The 21,431-nt window shown below is 40.2% G+C and overlaps 1 protein-coding gene across 3 annotated transcripts in view; it reads right to left on the bottom strand.

Moving 5' to 3' along the window:
* LOC138751233 (histone acetyltransferase KAT2B-like) overlaps positions 1-21,431 on the bottom strand; it is a 70,636-nt gene that overhangs the window by 25,855 nt on the left and 23,350 nt on the right. For 2 of the 3 annotated variants that reach the window (XM_069913269.1, XM_069913271.1), the window contains exons 5-10: positions 19,440-19,621; positions 16,363-16,554; positions 8,187-8,278; positions 6,656-6,799; positions 4,755-4,891; positions 3,112-3,320 (exon numbers count right to left, since the gene is read on the bottom strand). In XM_069913269.1, coding sequence (XP_069769370.1) covers positions 3,112-3,320; positions 4,755-4,891; positions 6,656-6,799; positions 8,187-8,278; positions 16,363-16,554; positions 19,440-19,621 — 956 coding nt within the window. The remainder of the gene's footprint in view (positions 1-3,111; positions 3,321-4,754; positions 4,892-6,655; positions 6,800-8,186; positions 8,279-16,362; positions 16,555-19,439; positions 19,622-21,431) is intronic. The other variant, XM_069913270.1, reaches the window with a different exon arrangement.

Genomic DNA, 21,431 nt, shown 5'->3' with positions numbered 1-21,431 from the left:
GGGGGTGGGGGGGGGGTGGATTGGGAGGGGGGGGGGAGAAAAAGTCACTGTATATGTGTGAAAAAGAAAAAGTGTACATCATGACTAATGTGATTTATGGTGTGAAAAATAAAAAATTTAAAAAAAAAGAGAAATCTCTTGGTGCCTGCCACATTGACCACCACCAGTGGGCTGATCTCGCCTCCAACCATGCATCTTGGCGCCTCACAGTTCGGCGGGCAGCAACCTCCTTTGAAGAAGACCGCAGAGCCCACCTCACTGACAAAAGGCAAAGGAGGAAAAACCCAACACCCAACCCCAACCCACCAATTTTCCCTTGCAACCACTGCAACCATGTCTGCCTGTCCCGCATCGGACTTTTCAGCCACAAACGAGCCTGCAGCTGACGTGGACATTACCCCTCCATTAATCTTCGTCCGCGAAGCCAAGCCAAAGAGAAAAGAAAGGTACAATTAAAACAGCCATTTTCAAACTTTTTCTTTCCACCCACAAACCACCTTAAGCAATCCCTTACTAATCACAGAGCACCTACGGCATAGGGAATACTTAAAGTGGCATGCGAGTGGAAAGAAAAAGGTTGAGAACCACTGGACTAATCAATGGGGAGAATATCTTGTCAAAAACTGCAGGAAGAAAAAACAGGATCAAACTTCAAAGTAGCATACAAAATGGGTTATTAGTTTGCTCCCATTCAATCTTTCAAAGTTCAAAATTCTTATTTATTGTCAGAATACATACATGACATCATGTACAACACTGAGATTCTTTTTCCTGTGGGCCAGGCAGAATTTCTACTTATCAGAAGTGCAAAAAACAAAGTTGTTTACTCAAGAATATGATTAAAAAATTGAGTCATACCACATGACAAATAAGTATGTTCCATGTTAATAAACAAAGCAATACACAAATTGAGTTTGGATATTAGCCCAAAAAATGTTTGTATGGTTCAATGATCTTCTACCCCATTTAGGAGAATTTCATTGGGACCATTGTTGATGTTTGTATATTTTGCACATACACAGCACATGTATGTGAACCAGGATCTTCTCACTTGTTAATATGACCCACACATACATGGAGGCCACTGGCCCTGCAGTGCTCAGATCTACTCCTTAAGTTAGGATAGTGGTTCGCACAACGCCTTTACAGCATCAGTGATCGGGACCGGACCGGGATTCGAGCCCCATGCTGTCTATAAGGAGTTTGTATGTTCTCCCTGTGTCTGCATGGATTTTCTCCAGGGGCTCTGGTTTCCTCCCACTGTTCAAAAAGTATGAGGAGTGTAGGTTAATTTGGTGTAAATTAGACGGCACGGATACATGGGCCAAAATGGCCTGTTACCATGTTGTATGTCTAAAAAAATTTCCTTGCAACACAGAAGGAGTTCATTAAGTCCACCAGGTCTAAGAATACACATCAGCTCCATCCTCCATCAGTTCTGTTTCCCCCACTCCCCCATGCAATGTCTCTCTGCAACTATCCTCCACCATTAACAACTCCACTGATTCTCTTGCCACTCATCAAATACCCTCAAACGGATGCACTGTGGAAAGTATATTGACCAGATGCAACACAGCCTGGTTTGGTAATTCATATGCCCAAAAATGTAGAAGGCTGTAGGTGGTAGCAGGCTCTGATGCCCCTTCCAATTAATACATCTATGTGAGGCATTGCCTCAAAAGATAGGTAGCATCATAAAAGATGCCCATCACCCTGGTCATAACATTTTCTCACTGTTACCTTAGGGTATAAAATATACAAGTCTGAAAACCAGCCCTCTAGGTTCAAGAACAGTTTCTTTCCAACAGTTATCAGGATCTTGCACCTCCCCTTGCTACACTAATCATGGACTGCTTTGACACCACAAGAACTGTCCGCACTAATGTAGCACCACATTTTTTCCTTGCACTGTAGTAAAGAGTTTATTATCTATTTATCTTTTGTATATATATATATTTTTTTTAAATTTAATTTAATGTATGATATTAGAGGTTTTCTTAACAAAGTACTTGTTTGGCTGCAGCAGGATGAATTTTGGTGCATATGCACAGTGAACAAGATACATCAATAAACTCATTATCCTTATTCATTTTCACAATGGTTAATTAACCAACAGCGTATCAATATTGACCTGGAGAGATATTTGTGTAAACTTTGCATGTTATCCTGTGATCACATGGGTTTCCCTGGCAATTTTGGGTTTATCCAACATCCTAAACCACCCATGGAAACCCACGTAATCACAGGGAGAACATGCAAACTCCACACACATATCATTCAAGGTCAATATTAAACCTCGGACCGTGGGGTAGCAGCAGCATCTGCTGTCCATCAATGTTCAGTCCTGTCTGGATTCAGCCATGGACCCTAGTAGAGAGGATTTTCTAAGGACGCATCCATCCTTAAAATCCTCATCACGCTCCAACACTCCTGGATCAATCCTAGCATTCCACCTCCTCCAGATATTCCCTAAAAACTATCTGCCATCTCTTGACCTTACAACGTTCTTTCTCCATCAACTTCAACCACCTCCAATCCAAACCCCTTAATCAACCCCCCAATTTTTCATTCACCTTTCCTTCTTCACTCCAGTCCTCTAGCCACTACCCCTCAGCAAATCTTCCCTTCTCCCAATCTCTACATTTGACCATGCTGAGTAGAGATAGAGGAAAATCCTAAGATGATGTTCATATGTGGTTGTCGGAGCAAGGCTGGGAAATATTGCTTCTAACACTCACGAGGGTGTATGGTTAGCGTAGTGGTTTGCGCAATGCTATTACAGCGGCAGCAACCTGGGTACAAAGCCGGCGCTTTTGCAAAGAGTTTGTATGTTCTCCCTGTGTCTGCGTGGGTTTCCTCCAGGTGCCCTGGTTTCTTTTCACCTTTCAAAACATATGAATGTTTTATGGGCTTGTGGGCTGGAAGGGCCTGCACCGTGCTGTATGTCTAAATTTAAAAATTTAAAAGAATTTGACCACAGTGAATAGGACAATATCTGAGTCTTGTTGCCAAACTCTTCACTGGCATGAGCCCCTCCAAGCATTGATTGCCAGCCCCCTACATTCAACACTGACAACAGTCGAAAGCCCTGGAGAGGAAAATGGCACTTACGGGTCAAAGACAAGCCGGGTGATGTATTCCTTAGGCATCCTCGGTAACTGATGGGAAAAAACATTCTGCAGTCCAACAAGCCACATCATCATTTTTTTGTTTGGCTTTTGGGTCAATGAGTTTCCGACAACATGGAACTCGATTACACCCCTTCTTTCTTCAAGCCTTGCTGCTTCATCTCTGGCTGCGTGTGCAGATAACAAGCTAGTCTTGGGAAGCACAGTAGAAATGTCACGATGATTTACCATTGTACTTTGTCAGCTTTAAATAGATTACAATTTAATACAATTTAATTTTAACTACAGTAAAGTAGAGCATTATTTCTTGGTAACATGCACAAAACTAGAAGGAACCCTTAGTAATTCAGAAGTTGTGAAGTGGTTGAGGGTATGGCAATAAAATTGAACTGGATGTTTGTCATCATACTGCCAATTTTGGATGACTTTGTTGAAAACACCATAACAATAGCTCACTTACAGTGGAGAATGAAAATTTTGCTTCCTGACACTTTTGGTGGTATTTTATGGATTTTGGTCTGCTGATCATGAAGATCGCCTTAAAATTTCCTATCACATTTGTTTCTTTAGATATAACCTATTTCTGTGATTTTCTTTCATATTATAATTCTACTTCAACCATACACGAAGTGCAACATGTCACTGAAAATTCATTTTCTGCATTTGCACTTGGACTTCTTCCCTGCTGATCTTGGTGCAGTCAGTAATTTTTCTGTTTAGCTTGAAGTTGTCTATCATAATCCCCAATTAATTTTGGGAAAGCAAACCTTCTGAATAAAATTGTTGCCAGTGCTATTAATCAAATCCTAAGCAACAAGAAATTTTGAAATGAAATGGGTAGACTTTGAGGAGAGAGCCATTCTAGAGCAGAGATTCAGGGAGAAGTCCATATTTCACTTAGAGGGTACAGCATATCTAGAATGAGCTGCTAAAGGAAGCTATAGAAGTGGACGCAATTAAAATGTTCAAAAGATATTTGAACAGATATATGGATATGGTTTTAGAAAGACATGAACCAAATGTAGGCAAATGAGACTAGACAGAATGCCAACTTGGTCAGCATAGATAAGTTGGACTGAAGGGCCTGGTCTGCACTGTACGACTCCATGATACATGACCTTTCGGTCTCCGTGTCCATCCAGCCATCAAGTACCTATCTTTACTAAGTGAACAAAAGGAAGCTCAAGGAACTCAGCAGATCAAGCTACATCCATGAATAGAAATGTCTCGTCAATATTTTGGGTCAGATCTTTTAACAAGATCCTTATATAGTTGAACCTACAACCTCTTTGCTCTTAAATCCAGTGCCCTAGTTAGAAGGCAAGTATCCTGCATTCAGCAATCATTAACCTCTTTTCCTCAGTACACCCAAGGGTCCTACCATTCATTGTTTATATCCTAGCCTCATTAGTTCTCTCAAAATGCATAATTTCACATTCCTCAGGATTAAATTCCTTTTGCCATTTCTTTGACCATCTTGTACCTCTGCAAAATTCAATCAAACGAGTCATTTTATGAAGACTGACAGAGATATTTAAAGGTATATGGATTAAACAATTTTAAGAGCATAGTAACCATGTTGAACTACAGGCCATGTAGCTTCCAGAGAGTATGTGATGCACTTACCTCTGGACCCAACATAGCAGCTGGATCTGTGATGGTTGACATTACTTCATTCACCAGTTCCATAGGGATATCCCCCAAACCTCTTTGTCTCTTTGCATCATCCATATTAAAAGATTCTGTGGGTTTCCTTTTCTCTCCTTTTGAAACAACCAATTTGGTCAGAAATTTTATCTACCTTAATAATAAACACTACTAGATATTTTTTTTTTAAATCTGCATGATAAATAAATATCGGGGACACTTAGTGAAGCATTAGCACAACCCTGTTACAGTGCCAGCGACCTGGATTCTAATCTTGTAAGGGGTTTGTACATTCTCCCCGTGTCTGCCTGGGTTTCTTCCCCATGCTCCGATTTCCACCCACCCTTCAAAAAAACGTAAGAGTTGTAGGTTAATTGGGTGTATTTGGGAGGCACAGGGCCTTGGGCTGAAAGAGCTTGTTACCATGTATGTCTAAAAAAAATTAAATTTAAAATTAATTAAGATAACAAGTGACCAGATTGCTAATTCAGAAATTGAGGGGGAGGGGTGAATATTTCAATCTTTTTTGCAGGGACATAATATTAATTTTCTATGCACTGGTTACAAGCTATAGAGAGCTAAAACGGCAGCTGTTGCTCCTTTCCGAGGCATCAACCAATACCACTAATGACAACCTTTAGAAATCACCAAATGGCAATTTTAAAAAATTACCTGATAATCCTCTTTGCACAAAGAGTGAATATTGTGAAACTGAATGCTAAAGATAAATGAGATCAATATATGCCAAATGTTGCTTTTCAACCATTTACAAAAATACCTAAAATATGAATTTGAAGCCCAGATATGTGAGAGATTATGAAATAAAAATATATTTACAAGAACTGATATTTTACTTCTTTTCTGGCAGCTGAGTGTGTAACTACAGTAGGTAACCCATTCCCAGGCTCACATTTGGGATCAGTCTTTCCTTATCAACCTTCTTCAATGCAACGAGATCAGATACACTGTAATGCTGGACTCTACCTCTGCATGGGTGTGAGGTGATCCCAAAGCTAGAGTTAAACTTGCAACAACAAAGGGAAAATCATTTGTTCCTCTTCCAATATACTCAATCTGAAGAGAAACCATCAGGCAGGATTAGTGGTACTAGTGTCAAAGACTTAACTCATATTTAATAAGATATTACCAAAGTGAAAGCTGGGGAATAATTACATTCTTGACTTTTTTTATTCAAGAAGATAGGTTTCAAAGCAACAAATTATTGGTTGAATAATGTTTACTGTTCTTCTTTGGCTTGGCTTCGCGGACGAAGATTTATGGAGGGGGTAAAAGTCCACGTCAGCTGCAGGCTCGTTTGTGGCTGACAAGTCCGATGCGGGACAGGCAGACACGGTTGCAGCGGTTGCAGGGGAAAATTGGTTGGTTGGGGTTGGGTGTTGGGTTTTTCCTCCTTTGCCTTTTGTCAGTGAGGTGGGCTCTGCGGTCTTCTTCAAAGGAGGTTGCTGCCCGCCAAACTGTGAGGCGCCAAGATGCACGGTTTGAGGCATTATCAGCCCACTGGCGGTGGTCAATGTGGCAGGCACCAAGAGATTTCTTTAGGCAGTCCTTGTACCTTTTCTTTGGTGCACCTCTGTCACGGTGGCCAGTGGAGAGCTCGCCATATAACACGATCTTGGGAAGGCGATGGTCCTCCATTCTGGAGACGTGACCCATCCAGCGCAGCTGGATCTTCAGCAGCGTGGACTCGATGTTTACTGTTAAGACTCCAATTAATCTCAATGCAAACTGGTCAAAACATATTTGTGCAAAATATTGAAGCCTGATTTCAGAAAAGCTCAATAGGTTTTGTATCATTGAGCTGTGGCTAGGCATCAGTAAAAAAAAAATTTCTGTTCAGAAGATTTACCAATCTGTCCTACCCAGCATTTGGTCAGAGCCAGACGTCACTTTCTTCCTCCAGACAGGACTCAAACTTCCAGAGTTGATTTGATCAGTGCTGCCAGAAGCTGGGCTTGACCCATACCCAAACGGTGTGCTGGTTGGAACCATGGGAGCATTGACAGCTAAAATTTCAAGCACACAAAAAAGCCATGGAAGTTTTAGTAACTCCAGGTGAGCTTTATCATAACAATGTGCTCAGGAATTGTATAACTTACCATTTTGTTATAAAACTAATAAAGTCTGTCGTATGGTAAAGAAGGGGAATGGCATATTCGCCTTAATTATCGGCGATACTGAGTAAGAAAGTTTGCAAGTTATGTAGCAGCTGGATAAAACTTTGGTTAAGTAAAATTTGGAATACTGTGTATAGTGCTAATTGCTGCATTACAGGATGTATGTGGAGGCATTGGAGGGGGTGTAAATAAGGTTCATCAGAATATTGGTTGTATAAGAGAGTATTTGCTATAAGGAGAGAGTGAACAAACTCAGTGTAGAGCTCGTCGAAAGAACCAAAGACTTGTTGATCCAAACCAAGGCTTTTATTAGCAAAAGACAGGAGCTCTTCACAGGTGGTGGACCAGTCCAGGAAGGATCCAACCTGGCTAGGGACACAACCCTTTAAGGCCCAGACAGTAGGCGTGGCTTAGCTCTCAGCCAATCGCTGTAAGCACAGTCTAGATACTGTAACTATATACACTATATACATTGGTGATAGATTTGTACTATCACACTCAGATTGTATATTTTTTCTAGGGTATCAGAGATTGAAGGGAGACCTTCAATCTGCATATAAAATAGGATAGATGGGCAATTATTTTTTCTAGAGTGGTAAAGTTAAATACAAAAGGGCAGAGGTTTAAGGTGAGGGGGAAAGTTTAAAGGAGATTTATAAGGCAAGACTTTTTTTTTATATAAACACACAGGTGCCCATAATCCAAAGCCAGGGAAGATGTGGAAACAGATACAATAGCAATGGTTAAAGGTTATTTAGACAGATACATGTATAGGGAGGGAATGGAGGAATATGGACCGCATGGAGGTGTATGGGATTAGTTAAAATTGGCAGAAAGGCTGGAGGAACTTGACAGGTCTCACAGCATCCATAGGAGGTAAAGATATGTTACTGATGTTTCCGACGTGAGCCCTTCTTCAAGGTAATACTGCTAACTTCCTCCAGCACTTCTGTGATTTTACAACAATCACAGCACCTGCAGACTTTCATGTTTCACTTCCTTAAAATTGGCACCTTGATCAGTACAGACATTGGGGGCTGAAAAACCTGCTTCTCTACTGTATTGTTCTATGTTTTATTTTAAATATTTTAATTTTCATAAACTTGTAAAATTCAAACAGTATAATCTGTTCTAAAACAAACAAGATGTACCTGTACATCCAAACTAAAAAAAGGCCAAAATATTTTAGAAGACATTTTAATTTTCCCTTCTGTAAATATTTTCTCATATTATGACTTCTGACTGAGTATTCAAAAAACTGCTGACAATCTGTTACCTGGTTGCATCCCTATTTTGATTTCCATGAAGTCTAAATCCCATATAGGAGAGTTGTGGCTATACACTTCTTCCTCCAACATGGAAAGGAATCTATAAAATAAAAAACAAAGGTACTTTTTTCAATGTAGTACTTGTGGATAAATACATTCCCATTTCACAGTCTGCAATCAATGTCCATAACTTTTTTGTCTCATCGCTTGTTTTTTTTTAGTTGTGCTCTTTGGTGAAAGAGAGGGTTAACACATTATACACCAGGCAACTCTGCAGATTACTTTTTATTAACATGATAAAATAAGAAAATGTAAGGATTACATTTTATAGTTTTGAAGTGGAAGAGGTCTTTCTGGTTCTTAATAGTCACAAACCAAATTACACACCATCATGGGTCTGAGGAAAGAATGACACATCAATGCCTATTCATTGAGATTAGATGAAATAGCTATACAATTATAGTTTTAAACATGGTAACAAACCCTGATATAGAAAAGAAAAGTACAGTCTGGGACCGTACTTAAAATCTGTAAATTACTGAACAATTATGTCTTTGGTTGTGTGGTGATATACCACAAGCCTACTACAGGGGGCAATCTCTGTACCTGCAGGAAGATCACTGGAGGACAGACCACATCTGGCCGGCTGTCAATCTGCCCACCTGAATAGACCTAACTCCACCCGGCCGGCTGTCAATCAACCGCTCGGGATATAATCCTGAGCCAGCCCCTCCCGAGCCAGTCACTCAGGAGTCACCAGTACAGCTTCCACTTTAACTGAAGTTTTGTGTCTGCTGCAACAGTGGATCACAGGCTGTGGTAGGAAATCCAAGCTGCATGGGTTAAGGTTTTCATCAGTCATGACTGCTCGATAGGAGCTGAATTTGGCCTGCTCCTGTTTGGTGATGATTCTACGATGAGTGAAGTACTGTCAGACAGTCATACAACATAGAACAGACCCCTCAGCTCTACTAGTCCATGCTGACTAGTTGTAATTCTGGAATAACCTCATTTGCCTGCATTTGGTGACACCCTTCCTCTTCATAAATCCATCCAGATATCTTTTGAATCGTGTTATTCTGCCCATTTCTATAGTTTCTTCTGGCAGCTCATTTCAGATATGGATCACCCTCTGAGTGAAAAGAATGCCTCTCAAGTCCCTCCTAAATCTTTACCCTCTCAACTTAATGCCTTCGACATCTAGAATCATCTATCCTAGGACATGACTGTGAGCATTCATTTCACCCATGCCCTCATGATTTTATATTCCTTTATGATTTTTAAAAGATCACCCGCTCAGCCTTCTTCGCTTTAGGAAATAAAGACCTAGCCTATCTAAATCCTCCCTATAACTCAAGCCCTCATTCCCCAGCAACATCCATGTGAATCTCCTCTGCACCCCTTACAATTTATTGATGGCCTTCTTATAAATGTGCTGAACTCCTTTCTCACCATGCTATTGACCTGAGTTGGTATGCTTAGGAACTATATACCTTTACCCTTACTTGTCTGTTTTACAACACTCTCCAGGGGCTATTTACTGTTCAAGTTCTGCCTTGGTTTGACTTAACAAAGTGTTACACCTCACACCTGTCAGAGTTAAATTCCATTTGCCACTCATTGTCCCACCTTCCCAACTGATCTAGATTCTTTTATAAACTTAGATATTCTTCTTGACTGTCCATTATGTCACCAATTTTGCTTTCACCTGCAAATTCACTATTCAAGTTAACTATATTCCCATTCAAATTATTAATATAGAGGACACGCATCAGTAGACTTAGCACCAACCCCCTACGCCACACCACTGGACACAGGTCTCCAATCAGAAAAACCTTCTATTACTACCTCCTTCACCAAGCCAGATTTGAATCCAACAGCTCAGATCACCTGCCATGCAGGACCTCGTCAAGGGTCATATATAAAATGCTTCTTTTCATTAGCTTTTCAAAAAACTCTTATCAGATCCATGAGACGATCTGTCACACATGAATCCAAGCTGACTACCTCCAATCAGTCACTGACTATCTAAATGCTGGTAGATCCTGTCACTTCAAATCAATTCCAGCAATTTCCATCCTCTGACGTTAGGCTCACTGGCCTAGTATTGCCTGGTTTATCCTTGCTGCCCTTTTTTTAAAATTAAAATATTTTTATTGAGTTTAACATAACCATGTAAAGAATATTAAAAAGCAAGACAAAATAAAAATGTATACATCCCACCCTTAATATTAATTGTGATTATCTATTAAAGTAATTATAAATATAGCTTGATTAATTAATTACTATTTCAACAATTCTCAATATTTCTTAATAAGATCTAAAAAAAAGGGATATGCAGGATAATATTAAACCAACAAATCCACTTAGGTAAAAGAAAAAAAAGATAAAAAGTTTCATTTTGACAAGATATGGGGCTCATTTATTGAATATTATCATAATCGCTAGAATTAGACGATTTGGGTGCTCTCGGGCTGTTCAGTCTATCTTCTAGAGGTCCATCTTTCTTATATCCTTGATTAGAGGGAGGGGGCTGCCCTTTTTAAATAACAGCACAACATTAGCCATCCTTCATCTGCATTTAGAATTGCAACTAAGAAAATATAAAAACACAAAGCTGGAAAAACTCAGCAGGTCAAATAGTGTATTTTATATAACAAAGATAAAGATACATAACTCAGAAAATAGAACAACTTTGCCAAACAAAAAATCACAGCAAGTAAAGAGCTTGGTTTCCACACAAACTGAAATGGCGTAACATCCTGTCCATTTATTCAGTATGATGCTGATTTAGAATCCTATATCGTGTCTCTGTATATTAAATAATCCTTCAGTAAATGTAACAGAATAGTCTCGGGCAAATAGAAACACCTCTTCCTGCATTGACTGGTCTACCACATTATATTGTGACCTCATGGAAAATATCCAGTGTAACTATTTAATGCAAACACTAACGATGCCATTCCATCTTTAAAAGTGGATCATGACAAAACTTGATCTACTTTTATGGTTTGTGAGCATCAATATTTTAAGGAAGCGGCTGATGCCATAAAGTGAAATATAAACTGAAATACAGTATCAGTCAAGAATGACTGAGCTTATTCCTGCAGTGATGAAACAAGGTCTCCAAGACACAAGACACATTATATATTTCCCCCTCACAAATCCTGGGATCAGATCATCTTCCTCTGACTCTCTCTTCAAGTATCCAGATTGGTTAGATTTCTCTCAATTGTTTTCAACATTGCCTAGCCAATTAATGCCAGAGTATGATCAGAAATTACACCTCTTCTTAAACTTTTAACTCTCGAATCTTCCAAGAATGTGTGCTGGTCCTCCTCATCTGTCTTAATTAACAAATTAATTGAAACATCATTAGAAAACATGAAATTAGTTTCCATATATACAAAACCATGACACCTCAATCGTCCTCTTTACTGCCCAAATGCCAGATTTTGTGCCCAAATGCCATCCTTGAAGAGATATTTTTTCTTCTATTTCAACATCAGGGTGATAACTGGAGTGATTCCTCTCCAATCACCAGTATTGTCATGTACACCAAGGTCGTTCCCCACTTTCTCCCCTACCACTACTTATGGCTGAGCCCAAATTTATGCAGTTATCAATCTTATCAATCAATCCCAAGCGAAGCTTCCAATATTCTTAATCACTTGCACTTCCAGAATAATTATTGCTAATGATCTGTCTCAGCCAATCAGCCACAGATTTATTTTGCATAAAAAGAAACTGTCTGACTGCTCAAGAGGGCTAATAATAAATTCCACGTCCCTGCTTTATGTCCATACCCTGGAATTATTTCTTTCTCAAACTGAGTTACCTTTAGATCAAAATTTAATCTTCTTTCAACTCCATTTCCAGCAATATTGTTCAGATGCACCAAATTAAAATAGCAAAATTATCCACATCATTTCCCCTACTTTTTTAAGTCAATTAATTGTTTGTCACCAACTCCCTACCAGTGGAATCTGATATTTGATCTCTACCATTATGAAATGCTTTGAGTCTGATGATGGAATACATCAAAGCACACCTCTCAGAGACATTGGACCCATTTCAATTCACCTATAGAAGAAACTGTTCCACAGATGATGCTATAGCCTTGTCCCTTCACTCCGTCCTCACCAACCTGGAGAACGATGACTCTTACACCACGCTGCCATTCATTGACTTCAGCTCAATGTTCAATACAATCATTCCCCCGAGGCTGGCAGAGAAGCTAACTGGATCCTGAACTTCCTAACAGAAAGACCATAGTCTGTCTGGGTTGCCAGCATAACGTCGAGCAATGTCATGCACCTCAGAGCTGTGTGCTCAGACCATTACTGTTCGTGCTACTGACTGCATTGCCAGATCCAGTTCCAACAGTGCCATCAAGTTTGCAGATGACACAACAGTAGTTGGCCTCATCAGCAATAAGGATGAGTCACTCTACAGAGAAGAGGTGGAAAATCTGGTGAAATAGTGCAAATTAACAACCTGAGTCTCAACGTGGACAAGATGAAGGAGATGATTGTGGACTTCAGGAGGACGAGGAACAACCATCCTTCACTACACATCAACAACTCCGTAATAGAGAGAGTGGAGAGCACCAAGTTCCTTGGAGTTCACTTAACCAGTGACCTATCGTGGACACTCAACATCTCCTCACTTGTCAGGAAGGCACAACAGCGACTGCACTTTCTGAGAAGACTGAAGTGGGCAAGTCAACCGGCTGCCATTATGTCTTCTATAGGGGCTCCTGGCTGGCTGCATAACAGTGTGTACTGTTGCTGCAGAGAAATTGATCGGAGGTCAGTTCACATGAACATACAAGTGGCAGAGAGAATCACTTGAGTCTCCCTCTCCCACATTGACAAGATCTACCGGGATCATTGTCTGAAGAGGGAGTGCAAAATAATTGAGGAGCCCTTCTGCCTTGCACACAACATCATTCAGCTGCTCCTGTCGAGGAGGAGATACAGGAGTATCAGAGCCAGCACCACCAGGCTGAGGAATGGCTTCTCTCCACAGGCAGTGGGAATGCTGAATGACCAAAGGAACTGCTCAATCAACCATCCGAGTCTCCCATACTGATGAAACAATATTTATTTATTTGTGTAGATGAAATGCTTGTCCAATACCATGTATTGTTTATCTGTATGTGAGTTACGTCCAGTTGAATGTTTTGCACGATGTGATTTCGTCGGGTTGTACTTGTATAATCAGATGACAATAAACTTGAGTTGAAACTCGACTAGATTTTTCCCACCAAACAGCAACATAATTTTGTATGATTCTTTGACACCTTCTGTTTTAAGAATATTAACCACTGTTTCTCCATCTCCTCATTCAGCCATAATTTCTCATCTCTGCTACCAATTTAACAAACCTACTTAGCACCAGCCAATAGATTTAATGCTTTTCCCTCCAGAAGTATAATGCCCTGAATTGGACACTTCCGCATGGTATCATCAGTATCCACCCTGGCTCTGTTCCTACACTCTTTTTAAAGTTTTTTCATTTTGTTTCAAAATGAATATTGTGTTTGGTTCTGGTCACCTCATTATCAGAAGGATGTGGAAACTATGGAGAAGGTGCAGAGGAGATTTACTAGTCTTATGAGATATGGTTAGCAAAGCTAGGGCTTTTCTCTTTAGAGTGAAGAAGGATGAGAAGAGACTTAATAGGGGTCTACAAGGTTTTGAGAGACATAGGTAAGGTAGACAGTCAGTGCCTTTTTCCCAAGGCGGGAATAACAAACACCAGAGGACATTTGTAAAAAGTGAAGGGAGGAAAGTTTAGGGAAGACATCAGGGGTAAAAATTTTTTAAATGCACAGAGCATTGTGGGTGCCTGGAATGCCTTGCCAGGGGTGATGGTGGAGGCTGAAACATTAAGAGCATTTAAGAGACTCTGAGACAGCACATGGACGTAAGGAAACAGAGGGCTATGAGATAGGAAGGGTTTAGTATTTTTTGGTAGGAATATATAGGTCAGTCCAACATCAAGGATAAAGGGCCTGTACAGTGCTGCAGTGTTCTACATGCATACTTACTCTTACTATGGGTCCTTCCAACAATATAAAACTCAATATAAAACTCCTTTTCATATTTTCAAAGTTTGAAATGATACTTCCTGCATGTAAATCTAGAGCAGTGGTTGTCAAATAAGTATTCCCTACGCCATAGGTGCTTAAGGTGGTATGCGGGTGGGAAGAAAGAGTTTGAAAACCACTGTTTTAATCGTACTTAATTGACTCGTTATGTGCACGGTTTCAGAACTCCAAAGGAAATGGGCCAATGACAATTTTTCTCAAGCAAAAGGGTCTAGAGCAGTGATTCTCCACCTTCCCTTCCTACTTACATACCACCTTAAGCAATCACTTACTAATCACAGATGACATAGGGATTACTTAAAGAGGTATGTGAGTGGAAAGAAAAAGGTTGACAACCACTGATCGAGAGAATTTTATCACTTCATTTCAGTACCAACTGGGCCAGTGTCACTTACTGCTTATCAAATCATTAATGTCAGGGCAGCCAAACTCCATCTGCCACCACATTTTGTACAATGTCCCACTCACACATTGCTTGACTTCAAAGCCTAAAATTTAACATTCTTATCTTTGCATTTAAACCTGGTATGGCTCCGCTTTTTATGTTACCTCATGCTTCCTCCAAGCACCTGACCATTGACAACTGATTTTGGACAGTATAATTGCCACACAAATGTAGACATCAATTTGCACTTTACAAATGGCATAGGGAACATTGAGGAGGTGGTAATGATCTGCATCTTTGAACCACAGCAATCCTTCAGGCCAGGAAACCCCCAACTCTGTTCCGGAATTTAGATGCCAGTGATGAAGGAATGACAATATATTTAAAAGATGGGTTTGAATGTGACTTGGAGGGCTATTTGCAGCTGGTGGAACTTTAGAGACATGTCCCTGCTGCTCTTCTTTTTCTTGGTTGTAGAATTCATGGGTTTGTGATTTGCTGTCAAGTGTAGCGTAACTACTGAATTGCCTCTGTTTGAAACAGGCTAAAACACCTACCAATAATGCTGGTTAAATAATTACACTTGTTTACTTGCAGGTGTACTCTTTCTTGATCTCAGCGAAGGCAAAACTAATGGATTTTCTTGCTAATGGACATAATGCTTTTTTATGCTTCTTTGAATGGCTTTAAGTAGCCTAGGGCTCTCCATATCCAAATTCTCTGCCAGATTTGTTGCTACATGCTGGCGCCGCTGGAGCTGCTATAACTGCAGCACTGCCGCTGGTGCAGACCCACAGAGAGCGAGGAGCAGAGATACAGCACTCCTGCGGAGTCCAACCACCCAGTCAACTGCCAAGGTCTCTGCACAGGCTTTGAACAGCCCATTAAAGGAGACGACAGTAGTTTTATTTAAAGTCTGCGCCCAAGATGGAGGCGCCTGTGATCGGCAGCAGCCACAAGAGGTTCCATTCTCCAGGGGAGTGGAGAACTGGCACAGGGCACCAGAAAATGAAGAGATCACCCCGCCCCCCCCCCCGCCCATCTGAGAAGGAGAAACAGATGAGAGGACCTATGGGACAGTGACCATGGTGGCGGACCAGAGAGAGGAGGGGCTCTGTGGCTGAAAGACCCTGCATGCGGCAAACTGCTGGTGAATTGAGGCGAAGAAACCATGGAGACTGCTGTCGGGGGACTCACGCTAGGCTGCAAACTGCTGGAGACTGGCTTGAAACTGGATGAAGGGGTACCAGATATCGGAACTGGGATGCAAGGGGGAGCCGAAGGGTTCCTGACCACGTCGGAGGTTCAGATTTTGAGCTCGGGTTGCTAATGGGTTTGGACTGGACTCTATGCGGCTGCAGAGGCTGCAGAAGCGCTGAAGGCGAACTTACGGACACTCGGCGACTCTGTGGGGGGACTCTCTTTTGCTTCTCTTTCTTTGACTGTTAAGAGACGCTTCAGGCAATTTCTGCCAATGGCAACTCTATCCGCCTTACAGCAGACAAGAGCAATTTCATGTAATATGACACTGTTTTATTACAATGACAATAAATTTAATCTTGAATCCTGACAATTTTTTGAAGGCACGTTTACTATTGATTCTAATTCAAACAGATAAACACGATAAAACAATACCTCAGAAAGACTTTTGGAGAATGAGACCAAGTAATCTTTAAGTACTTACTTTGGAAAATGTGTTAGAATCAACGTTTGTTTCTCTAAAGGTAGCTTATCTTTCTCTTGCCTTGATTTTTCAAGTAACTGCCGTCTCATGACAGTAAAAACCGAGCGAAGTAATATTCTTCCAAAAACCTGGGTGGTTTCATGTCGAGGAAGGCTATCACAGAACTGAGGGACATTACAGTAACACAGCCATCTGAAAAGGATTAACAGATTGCAAGTCAAGTTGAGAAATTGTATAAATAAATAAAGATCTTGCATTTTTTTCCCATTATGCTTTAGGGTGACATTGTAAGTGTAGTGGTTAGCACAATGCAATTACAGCACCAGTAACCCAAGTTGAATCCGACGCCGTCTCTAAGGAACTTGTATGTTCTCCCCATGACTGCGTGAATTTCTTCCAGGTGCTCAGGTTTCTTCCCTCAATCCAATGATGAACAGAGTTAGTAGGTTAATTGGTCACATGGGTGGACTTGGGCAGTGCGGGCATGTGAGTTAGAAGAGCCTGTTACCGTGCGATATTTCTAAATTAAAACTAAAAAAATTAAAACTTAGAGTATGTTTTATATATGGGATGATATAATCTAAAAATAATTGTGAACTAATTATATATCTAAACATATATTAGCATTTAATACTGCAGATTTCTAAATTGGTAGTAACTCTGGATCTCATACTGTTCTCTGAATTTCCTGTGTAGTAAATGAAACACTGGCATGGAGAGGGGATCAACAGTCCTGATGCTCCATGTATGTAATTTATTGAGGGTAACGAGCTCTCTGCTAAAAGTAATCCAATAACATAAAAAGAGGCTCCAGAGTTGTTTGGCCCCTGGACTTAATTGGCAGTTCATTTCTCAAGCATTTTATATTTTATTTCCATTAGATGAAAATTTTAAGGACTTTTTATAGTTATAACACAGTTGATCATTGGGGAAATGTAATCCAGTCAAATTTAGTTTCCATTTGCTTTTCAAAAAACTTTGATTATTGCCTCCACCCTCTTCAATATCATTCTCAATGGCATTTTTCAGTTTACCTTTTGATGGATTGATTTTCTATCTCTTGGCCTTTGTTCAAAATGTAGCATAATCAATTATTTAGAACATTGTTTCCCATTCTCTAAGCTATATTATACTCTCTCTATAGCATGCTGTATCTAAGTTAAAATTCAATTATATCTCAGACATGTTTTAATTTTGCCTGGTCCAAATTCCCCTTCTGTGTTACAATTTCTGCTCACTTGGAAAACCACTTTTATCCAGGCTAAACACATTGATATTGTTGCTTAAGGACAGGTCAGAGGCTGGGTATCCTAGAGTAAGTAACACATCTTTAGCCATCCCAAACCCTTTCCACTAATTACAATTCAGGAGTGTGATGGAATGCTCTCAATCCAGCACCCAAATTCCTCTCAACTTTTCATCTTTATGGCCGATGATCATTTCAGGATCTCAATACAAACAATGGAATATATTTGGTCAAGTGTGAAGTTCCTTTACCAACAGACTAAAATATAATCTCTATGTTTAAGAGATATTTAGACAAGCCCTTGAATCGTGTTAGATTTAGTTTCACACTGAGATACTGTTTTGTGTGCATCAGGAAAAAAAAGTCACAATTTTTTTATTCTAAAATTCATAGAAAATAAGATAAAAACAAAGTGACAAGATTAATCATGATACTGGACAAACTGGGTTTCTAGCATTTTTAACATACAGGCAAAACAGATATGTTCGCAGCAGCTTTCTGCTATGCAGGGAGCAGCTTAGTCACAGGGAATCTAGCACAAAGTCACTCTGTTCTGTTATAGTCTCAGTAAAAATAGCCTCTGTGGCACAACAAATTTCATGGCTCCAAGACTCAGAGCAAACAGTGGGAAAATGGGATCAATGTAAATGGACAAAAAGGCCAACATTGTTGTGCTAGGCCACAGGGGTTCTGTACCATATCACTATGTCTCTTTGGCAGTTTATAAACCAGCAGGATTGGTAAAGACACAAAGTTTGAATTCATACCATTTATTCCTCTTATCCAAAACTACTGCAAAAAAAAAGGAAGATTTGGGTCTATCAATGTTCTATTTGTCTGTAATGATTTTAAATTTTGCTAGCAAATATTTGCAGATAGTTGTCAGCATTTTAACTAAATGAATAAGTTCAGCATATTGTACCTGTATGAGTCATTCAATGTTTACTTTCTTTGATGAGAATGTGTGATTTATCGCACTTTCTCACTCAATTCACTTGTAAGCTATTCTCTCTCACACATGCCCACATAATGCATTGAGATATAATTATTTAAATATGATAAGGAAGCAGATCAATATACACACAAAGGTGGCAGCAAACTTTTGTTTCCTACTCCTGTCATCAATCTGTGACCCCCCCCCCCCCCCCACATCTAAGATGTTAGCTTCTTCGTCAGGTAGGTCTGAAGTGAAAAGAATTTTGTACCTCAGTGAAAAGTGCAAAATTCTTGAAAGCCTTGGAAGGGTTGACAACGAGCTGTTTTCCCCATTTATTAAGCAGACAACAAGAATTTTGATATTCCAATTGTTGAGAAGACAGGATTGATATCAGAATTGGAAGGGATCCAAAACAGAAGTCGTGGAACATCTGATAACAATTTAAGTTAGCATCCACGTTAGGAAAAAAAAAATCAAGACAATGGTTAGAGACACAGAGTCCTGACAGATACTTTTCATATATTTGTATACTATTAGAATACTGAATAAACTGAAGTTTTTCCGGACATTTCTGAGGGAGGAGAATTGAGCAATACCGCCTTTATTAGGGATCCTGGAGAGAGAGGAGTTACAGTATCGGGGGTAGGCCAATCAGTAATAAAGACTGCAATACAGTAAACTCCTTACAGACTGCGCGGGATTTGAACCCTGGTCCTGACTGCTGGAGCTGTAACAAGGTTGCACTAACTGCTAATGTTAACCGTGATGCCCAATCATGTAATGTAAATGTTAGAATATACATGATACAAAAATTCAGTTCTGTAAGTAAAAAGCAAACACATATTGTACCAAGCTTCCACATTTAATACCTTTCCCTTTTGTAGACAATTATACCTGGTATAATTAACTTTGTATCCAGCACCGTCATCGTTTGGTGTCCGAAGTCTTCTATGTGAGGGAGTTTCCAATTGCCAGTAGTTGATTCGATTCAAAAACATTTTGGACAGTTCACAAATTGTTTGCCTTTCCTTTGGTGGAAGGTGGCTAAACTTGTACTGCACAAAATTGGTAACTCCCTAAATCAAAACAAGAAAATGTAAATAGCAGGTTAAAAAACAAATTCACTATTCCCTGTTGTATGCTAAAAGATTTCAGTTAAAACCAAGGAGAGAAATGTTTTTTTTTTCTTAATCCTAGCAGTACAGACGTATGTGAACATCAGCTACAGGCTGTTCTCACACTTGGACTTTAAAAATATTAATGTCTGCTAAAATATTTCTAACACACCATTATCCTGTTTTAAGTGGTCCTCTGGGGTGATCTGTCTCCTTCTTAATTCTATGGGTTCTGGGGTGACTCATGAGGCTAATGTGGGAAGCACAAATTTTCTCAGAGGTGAGGCAGGAGGTATTGAACATAGAATATGGAACATAGAATATAGAATACTACAGCACAGTACAGACCCTTCGGCCCTCGATGTTGTGCCAACTCATATATCCCTTCCTAAACAAAAGTACTAAATGACCCCAATACCTTGTAACCCTCTATTTTTCTTTCATCCATGTGCCTGTCCAGGAGTCTCTTAAATTCCCCTAATGTTTCAGCCTCCATCACCATCCCTGGCAAGGCATTCCAGGCACCCACAACTCTCTGGGGAAAAAAATCAACCCCTGATGTCTCCCCTAAACTTCCCTCCCTTCACTTTATACTCATGTCCTATAGTGTTTGCTATTCCTGCTCAGGGAAACAGGCACTGACTGTCCACCCTATCTATGCCTCTCATAATCTTGACGATGTCTGCATTCTACACTACTCCTTCTACACTCCAAAGAAATAAGTCCCAGCTCTGCTAACATTGCCTTAGAAGACTTATTTTCCAATTCAGGTAACATCCTGGTAAATCTCCTCTGAATTCTCTCCTTAGCTTCCACATCCTTCCTATAATGAGGTGACCACAACTGAACACAACACTCCAAGTGTGGTCTCACTAGAGATTTGTAGAGTAGCAACATGACCTCAATTCCCCTATTAATAAAACCCAGCATCCCAGAGGCTTTAACTATCTATCAACCTGTGCAGTTACCTTGAGGGATGTATGAATTTGTTTCCCAAGGTCCCTCTGTTCATCCACACTCTTAAGTAACCGACCATTAACCCTGTACTCAGCCTTCTGGTTTGTCCTTCCAAAATGCATCATCTCACACTTATCCTGATTGAACTCCATCTGCTAATTTTTGGCCCAACTCTGCATCTTTTTCCTCTTATAACCTTCGACAACCTTCGGCTCCATCCACAAGTCAAACCTTTGTGTCATCCACAAACGTACTGAGCCATCCTTCCGCCTCTTCATCCAGATCATTTATATAAATTATAAAGAGCAGGGATCCCAGAACAGATCCTTGTGATATTACACTACTCACTGACCTCTTGGAAGTATACTTTTTTTCCATTACTACTCTCTTCTTTCAACCTGCAAGCCAATTTTTATCCACACAGCCAAGGATCCATGGATCCCATGCCTCAAGACTTCCTGAATGAATCTCTCATGGTATCCATGTCAAATGCCCTTATTAAAATCCATGTAGACTACCCTCATCAATTTCTTTTGTTACTTTCTCAAAAAACTCAATTAGGCTCATGAGGCACGACCTTCCCTTCACAAAGCCGTGCTGATTATCCTTGAGTAGAGTGCACTTCTCCAAATGCTCAGAGAGCCTATCCTAAAGAATCCTCTCCAATAGTTTGGACACCACTCACCAGTCTATAATTCCCAGGATTCTCCCTGTTGTCTCTTTTTAAACAAGGGGACTGCATTTACCATTCGCCAATCCTCCGGCACCTCCCCTGCAGCCAAAGAAGACTCATAGCTCCTGCTCCAGCTATCTC

This window comes from Narcine bancroftii, chromosome 1 (assembly GCF_036971445.1).
Source record: "Narcine bancroftii isolate sNarBan1 chromosome 1, sNarBan1.hap1, whole genome shotgun sequence".
Taxonomy (NCBI): Eukaryota; Metazoa; Chordata; class Chondrichthyes; order Torpediniformes; family Narcinidae; genus Narcine; species Narcine bancroftii.
The sequence above is the reverse complement of the archived record's forward strand: the minus strand, read 5'-3'. Positions and strand labels throughout refer to the sequence as shown.